The sequence below is a fragment of the Lathyrus oleraceus genome, chromosome 5 (assembly GCF_024323335.1).
Source record: "Lathyrus oleraceus cultivar Zhongwan6 chromosome 5, CAAS_Psat_ZW6_1.0, whole genome shotgun sequence".
NCBI lineage: Eukaryota > Viridiplantae > Streptophyta > Magnoliopsida > Fabales > Fabaceae > Lathyrus > Lathyrus oleraceus.
In genome coordinates, this window is record NC_066583.1 from 616,558,659 (window position 1) to 616,566,898 (window position 8,240).

Genomic DNA, 8,240 nt, shown 5'->3' on the forward strand with positions numbered 1-8,240 from the left:
ATGATACTTTTCTATATTTTATTATCTTTTTTAATGAAAACACAAAATCATATCTAAATGTTATATCATCATCATAATTATCCATAAATTCAAGATATTTTAAATATTTTATAGATCTTATATTTTCTCCATCTTTCTTACTAATCACCTCTCCTATAAATATAACTTATAGGTCACAATCAGTACAAATTCAACAAAATTTTGTGAAGAAATACTATGGTTGAAGAAAGAGTTGAGTTCAGTCTCAATGTTTCTAAAGGTGAATCAAAAAGCCGACAAATCTCAAAGCCGACATACTCATTAGATATATTTAGGTTAGATGTTTCTGCTATACTTCGAGATCATTTAAATCCTCTAAGTCAGATTATGAATGTATCAACCATGTTTGAAAAATCAATATTTATAAACTGCGAACATTTCTTCGCACAAAACCAATATTTGCTATGGTTTTACTTGCATGGAATCACCTCCTCTTTCTCTTATTTCACTTTTGAAAACCTTAACCAGATAACAAGAACTCTAATACCTCAAGTCAAACAGTTATTCGACGTCTCCGATGATTTTGTTGGACTTGAAGAACCAGTGAATAATGAATACCGAGAGAGGATTATTCCAGTGATTTTAAATATTTTTGTGGATGTGTATCCATGTGAAGAAAGAAGAAATCAAGAGATGATACAAGAGTCTATGCAATTTGTCAAAATGATTCCTGCATCCAATGAAGTTATATCGTCTTTGAAAGTCTATTCACTTCCTCGGAATTGTTCCATATGCTTGGAGAGGTTTCATGATGATTCAAAAGAAGATGGTGTTAGTGATGACGTGAAAGTTTCAACAATGGAATGTGGTCATATGTTTCACTATAATTGTATTGTAAAGTGGCTACAAACAAGTCATGTGTGTCCCTTGTGTCGTCATGCTATGCCTACTTGAACTTTGAGTATTTTATTACTCTTAGTTGATATATTTTAAAGTAATTTTCTTCTTTTCTTTAACTTCTTGATTGTGTTGACTTGAATTTTAGAAGTATTTTAATTTTTTTTTATAAGAATGCATCATTCCATTCCATCTATTCAAATATTCTCTCTAAGAGTTAATCTCCACAATTTCAAATGATCATATCATTTTTGTCAGAATGGCTGTAACCATGAATAAATAATACATAAAATAAAATATTATACGAATGTAATATTCAAATAAGAAACAATATGCAGAAGCTGTTTTTTTATTAAAAAAAATAATAGGTCTTCTTTTCACTATATTTATCAATGTACACAAAATAGTTGATTGAAAAATCATAAATTGTTCTGGCCCCAAAAAATTCATAGGATGCAAAATTTAGCAAAACAAGTGACATGGTCTTGTCTAATTTATCTGAAACATATACTGGGAAATATGAATTCTTTTATGTAGTCTTGTAATGTTGGGTAGGCATATGAAAACTTTAAAAACAACTCATGAAATTCTCTATGATGCCAAAAGTAATAATTTTGGGGGTAATTCTCTGTGATTGTACCCACATTTTTTAGTGTGATTTTATCCTATCATAAGTATTTTTTGGAAGTAACCATCAAGTATGAATTCAATTGTCGTCCCTAACCATACACACGAGATTCCTACAAGTTTGTACTTAAGAGCTACATAGAACGAAGAACTCCTTCCTCACAATAAGTAATATCAAGCACAAGCCTTAAATCCAATCCCACGTTTCGATTTAGAATTTGATCACTTGCTTGGGTTGGCTCCCATGTTTTCCTAGAGCTTTATCCAATGCTGTATTGAAATCGTTAAAGGGAGTCAATTCCATCCTGCACAAAAGGGTGACCAGTTAATGTGTCAACTGAGTGAGAGAGAGAAACAGAGAGGGTCATAAATTTAATTGTATGAGCAATTGACTATTCAGAGTGTAAATAACACCCTCTGATATCTTTCATATGATATGATAGGCATAAGACATACTTGTATTTTAACTTTTCATCTTGTACAAGACCCAGAAGCCTGTCTATCATTCTTCTGCCCTCTTCAGTTTTATCTGTGTTCAACCAATTCTGCAACCAGAAACCCCTCAAGGAAAGTTCCTGCAAATATGTGATTTCAAACTAAGGTTACATATAATAAACCATAGCAATGCCATATTTTTAGTAAAAATATAATCACGCGTTACTGAAAGGTTATGCCATAAGTAAGTCATGATACTTGTTTTGGACATCCAAAAGACCCCGGTTTCAGCCAACAGGGTATGGCCCAAGTAGCTATTAGTTTGGACTCTTCAACCACGTGTCCAAGGTTTGAATCCTGGTGATGGAGGAGTTGCTCTTGCCTCTTAAATGTACTTGCTCTTGCCTCTTAAATGTACTCTACATCCTCGTAGGATTAATTTTACAGCTACTGACTATGGGACACCCTAAATCCACCCACTCCCTATATAAAAAAACAACCCCTCTCATTCCTCACCACAAACCAGCTGTAATTAACTTGATCCGGTGTGAAGCCACGGTAGGGTAAAGAAACACACTTCAGACCTGAGAGTTACACTTCCCGGAGGTTGAGAAATGTGGCCTCGAGTGATGGAGTTGTGACTCCCCACATACAAACTAAAAATATTCACAGACCTCATAGACCTGGTACCAGTTTTTAATGTACCTAACAATTTATTGCTAATTGATTATTGGATGGAGTGTCTTTGCAAATACTCATTTCTGGACCCCCAGCCTCCCAAAATAGTAACATAACTGTTTGAGCATAGAGACCAACTCCAATCTCTGCACAACAGATATTAAGGGATCCCAAGGCTCATGGACCAGCATGACAATTTTCTGTTGCCATTTTACAAATCATTTTCTATTTTGATTGAGGGAACAATATTAATTTTAGAAGATACCATTTCAAACCAAGATAAATAATCCAAATTCTTCATTTCAGCACTTCATTCTGATTCTTACACAGAATATGCTATGTAGCTTCTGAGCAGGCAATTGAAAGATTTGTTTGCTAAATATAAAACCCACTTTCAGTTTTTCAACCAATCATTCAAATCTGTAGGCATCTATATATTTCATTAACTCTTCCATAAGCAACACTATATCACTACAGAGTTCAGATGGTGAGGTTAACATGCATTTACTAAAAGAAAATATCATATCATATAGAATCCCAGCACTACAAAGGGACCAACAGATGATATAAGTATTGTGAACAAATATGACTGGTATGCCCTGCAAAAAATTAGGTCATACGGAGTATGGCCCTACAAGGTTTGTAAATTCATAAATAGTTATTGAGCTTAAGCTTCTTCCCAGCCCAAAGTTAAAATTCACTAATCCTTTACCAAATTCAGATTTAATGGCAAAGTATTAGTATAATTTATTTTATACCCAGCTTCAACACTTTCACTTTCACAGAATATAGTATATCAATTTTCAGAGTTGCGATTATCTTAACTACTTAGTAACTCCTTCATCTCAATTACTCCCAAGTTCCAGCTACTGTTTCGTAATTTGTATCAGTTAACAATGCAAACTCCTCAGTCAGATAGTAACAAAACTTACAGGCAAATTTTAACTTGGTTCTACTTTATATATAAGTGAATCGTGATCGGTTATCTTTATGCTTCATGTCAACCATTGTTAACCATGATATATAAAGATATTAACTAAACAATAGTTCTGCACAGTAAACTGAAGAAATCAATTTTGAGAGGGAAGAAAATGATTACAAGTTACAGCCTGACTGACCTTAAATATGAAGGATGAAGTTGATACAGTGACAGGTTTTTTAGACATTCCACCATAAGTCACCATAGTTCCTCCCTGTCTACAACGCACAAGCTTACTTAAAATCTTCATAATAATGATAGTTAATAACAGAAAAAGATTATTGAAGTCTTCACCGAATATCTCATGTCATATCATACCTTAAAATTTTGAGAACCAGAGAAGCAGATTTGCCACCAACGCAGTTAAATCCCAGTGCAGGTTCAGGTATACCACCCTACCATGTCAATTTGATGTCAAGTAATCATTCAATTCTATATTTTTAATATAGAAGATAACCCTTAAAACAATTTTGTTTGTTTGTCAGCTTCGATAGCATCTCAGAGCATAACATAAGTCATAACAAGAACAATAAATCCAAGGTATACCAGAAGACTCTTGACATTCTTCACTTCCAATTCATTTTCAGTGAAAACTTCATCAGCACCCAAATGCTTAAGTCTTTCTTTAACTTCATCAACCCCAGGCCTACAGAAGCAAAAGGATTAGCAATTCAAAAAAAAAGTTTCATGACAAACATTTTCACTAAGCCCAATGAGATAGAAAATGGGAACAAGAGCATGGTTTAAGAAACATTCAGAAGCAATCATGCTGGTTGCTCCCATTTTGCACAACAGTAACCAAAAACCATGCAAAGAACCTTTAAAAGAGCACCTGTCCCGTATAATATTAATGCTGTGAATGCCGCGAGATTTTGCAAGCTGAATGACACACTGGCCAACCATGCTGGTTGCCCCATTTTGCACAATAGCATCTCCTGTTAAAAACATGCAATGCATACATAACATAATCATAAACAATTCCACTCAAGAACCAACTAAGAAAACAAGTATTGCGGCTAAAGGGGCAGTGCCTGAGTTCAAAGTAATGCAATCTTCAAGCAGGAGAAGAGCAGTGAGAGGATTGACAGTAATTGTAGCAGCATATTCCATAGGCACGCCCTTGTTTACCTTGTGCCACACATTCTGATCCTTCACAACGTATGTCTGCCACATCCCTGAAAATATAAATAATCAAATTTTCAAATATAGTAGATAACAAATGAGTCACTAACTTGGTCTCTTAAACTATAAAGCAGAATAAGAGTATCTAATTTCATTCCTAAAATTGGATGACCGTATCAACTTAATCTCTCATACTATCAACATTCCAAAATGATAGTATCAACTTAAATTGGATGACCGTATCAACTTAATCTCTCATACTAATGTCATTCCTAAAATTGGATGACTGTATCAACTTAATCTCTCATTCCTCTCTTTATATTTGTAGGGACTATACAACAACAACCAAATCGTATTTCACTAAGTAGGGTCGGCTACATGGATCAACTTTCGCCATAATGTTCTATCCAGGATAATAGGATTATAGGACCATGTTTCTATCCAAATCGTTAATCTCAAGATCTTTCTTAACAACCTCTCTTATAGTCTTTCTAAATCTTCCTCTTTCTCTAGTTGTTGGACTTTTCTCAATCTGATCTACTCTATTTACCACATAATCTACGGGTTTTCTTCCTACTTGTTCAAACAACCTAAGTCTATTTTCCACAATTTTCTCTATTATAAGCGCTACCCCAACACTCTCTTTCATTTCTAATTCTATCATGTCTAGTCTACCACACATCCAATGCAAAATCCTCATCTCTGCTACACTTATTTTGCTCTCATGTTGATTTTTAACCGCCCAACATTTTGTCATGTATAACATCACAGGTCTCACTTTAGTTTTAGTGGTACGTTTGCGTCACATAAAACACCGGAAACCCTTCTCTATTTCAGCCACCCAGCTTGAATTCGGTTAGATGGTTTAAACCCTTTTAGTTCTCTATTATTTTGTATTTGATATTTGCAGGGACTATAATGACATTAAATTGAGAATGTCGGAGATGCATTTGAAGCTAACTAAATAATATCAAGGGTAAGTTTGATAAAATGCAGAAGAAGAATAAACCTCAATAATATTTTGCAATTCCAATGATTATGTTAAAAAATAAATAGTGTGAGGATTAGATTGATACGAGCCCGAACACATCTAGGATTAGGCGTGTCACGGTGTCAAACACTTATACGACATACCTCCAACAGTTGTTGGAAAACTTACACAAGAGTCTCAAAAATGTTTTTTATTTACTTCGACACTCATTCGGTCTGTATCCGGCACCTATACAACACTCATGATGATTCAAATAGTTTCTGAAAAAAATTCTTTTGTTCGACAGACACCACCTTATAGAGTACATTTCTTTAACAAATCTAAAGCATATCTAAAAGGATTAAAATATTTTGGAAACAATAATAATAATAAAATGAGAAATTGAGGGAAGGAGAAAGCACCGGAAGAAGGTGGAGATGGAATAACCCAATCGCCGGGAGAGAAAGACGTTACAGCGGAGCCAACGGAGTAAACCTCTCCGACGCCTTCATAACCACCAATTGCAGGTGGTTCTGGCCTCACAGGATACACGCCTTGTATCCTGTTAATGTCGGAAGGGTTTATCGGAGCAGCCAGCATCTTCACGCACACATCATTCTCTTTCAATTCCGCGCCCGGAATGTTTACCAGTTTCGTGACCACGTCTGGTTGGCCGTGCGTCTCGTATACGATCGCCTTTGATGGTGGTGACACGGCGGAGGAGAATGCTCGCGTGTTTAGAACTACGCTCCGAAGAGAACTCGTGTGGAAAATGGATTTGAAAGGTAAATAAGAGGGTTTAAGACTCAGTGATCGCAACATTTTCTTCGCTCTCTTTCGCAAAGATTGGTTCCAATATAGTGAAGCTTCTTTCTTTCCGAATAAATTAAAAGCCCTAGTTGCTTATGCTGTGTTCTTCGAAAATGATTTTATGTTTTTATTGAAATTATAAATGATTTTATTTACCTTCACTTAATTATTTTCGGGGGTTTATGGCTAGTTCCACCTAAGAATCCTTATGCCAAAAAAGAACTATCATCACATCCCATAAAGACAAATAGAATGTTCAAAGGTTCATATCCCTATCCTTCACTTAATTATTTTCGGGGGATGTTCACTAATTTAGTTGCTTACATACATGAAGATGGCTTCTTAAGTTTCTTCATTTAAAAAATGTCTTTACTAGGATGAGGTTTGCATTTTTTCTTTCATCCTCTTTTAAGAAGTTTGGCAAGAGCAACAATTCATCCTCCATAAAAGCTTATTTGTTTATTTTCCCTACTCTTTTATTGTTTAAGATTCTAAAGCATTCTTCTTTTCCTTTATTTTGTTTATGATCACCATTAGAATTTTTGGACTCGTAGCTTTGCTTCGCATTCGTTCATATTGCAGTTTTCGCATTCGCTCATATTGCAGTTTCCTTTTATGTTTGTCATTAGTTTCATTGTATAAAGGTAACATTAATTTATTTTTCTTCCTCTTTTTTAGTTGGGGTTTATTATCCGGCTTTTCTCCTTCTTGTGTCTTTTGTGTAGAATTTCTTATTATGGCGGTTGCACTCCCCACACATCGGAAAACGAAGAAGTATATCTCAGTTGTCCGGGTGGACCAAGATATTTTGGAAACTACTGTGAGTGCATCCTTCCGTTAAGATATATCAAAACTAGGAAATGGCGTTTACGTATATTGGACGGTATCATCTGAGTCTATTTGTGCATTTTATGCACATTGAACGGTATCATTTGAGTATGCTATGGGTGGTATCTCATATCTTGCAGCCAAATAATGGCGTTTTTTCGAGAATTGACAATGCTGAGATTCATTTGGGATACATTTTGCTGCACAAGGTCAAAATTAATTGGCCTCACTACTTTGTATCTTGTATGTTCTCTATCAAAAAAATGCAACAAGGGCGCGTCTTTCTGTTATCCCTCTATGATTGTTAAGATTATAAACTACTTTGGCATTGACTTGCCGAATCTCACCTACAAATCTCCTGGTTCGTCTCAAGAATTTTCTCACCGTACACTGATTAACATGAACTATTGTTAGGATGCAAATCATCTGGTGTATTATCTACGCTTGAGTAAGCATGACAAGAATGTGTACAATTTTGATGATCCTATTGAGTGTGATGATGATGAACCTGAAGCTCGCATGGATGATGAGCAACCTATGGGGGTTCATCGTGATGTTATAGAAGGAGATGTTGTAATGCATGATGCTCCTCGTGGTGATGATCATCGTGCGGGTTTTGGTACTAATTATGTTGATACTACCTCTATTATGACTATGCTTCAGGATATGCAAATGAGACAAGACGAGAGATATGTTAAGGAGTGAAAATGGCGAGAGACCTTTAAAGGTGCACAAATAGAGCAGTTTTGTTTGATGCAGCAGCACATATCTACTCAGGATTTCAACTTTGAGGCTTTTGCTTCATATGTGACTAAGTTTTTGGTGTCCTTATGGACTGATGTGAATGTTAATCATGATGATGTTCTGGCCAGGATTAATCATTTGATTTCAGCCCAAGAAGCGGATTTTGCGCTT

General features: G+C 35.3%; 2 protein-coding genes across 2 annotated transcripts; one reads left to right on the forward strand and one right to left on the reverse strand.

Moving 5' to 3' along the window:
* Positions 1-216: 216 nt before the first annotated feature.
* Positions 217-989, forward strand: LOC127082431 (ERAD-associated E3 ubiquitin-protein ligase HRD1-like). The gene has a single exon (XM_051022668.1). It carries the CDS (start codon positions 217-219, stop codon positions 931-933), a length of 717 nt encoding a protein of 238 aa, XP_050878625.1. The 3' UTR covers positions 934-989.
* A 454-nt stretch (positions 990-1,443) lies between these two features.
* Positions 1,444-6,739, reverse strand: LOC127087098 (enoyl-[acyl-carrier-protein] reductase, mitochondrial). Its single transcript, XM_051027952.1, has 8 exons — positions 6,110-6,739; positions 4,627-4,770; positions 4,428-4,530; positions 4,142-4,241; positions 3,914-3,990; positions 3,735-3,813; positions 1,960-2,078; positions 1,444-1,808 (listed from the first exon to the last, which is right to left on the reverse strand). Exons 1-8 carry the CDS (start codon positions 6,507-6,509, stop codon positions 1,715-1,717), a joined length of 1,116 nt encoding a protein of 371 aa, XP_050883909.1. The 5' UTR covers positions 6,510-6,739; the 3' UTR covers positions 1,444-1,714.
* Between the last annotated feature and the right edge of the window lie 1,501 nt (positions 6,740-8,240).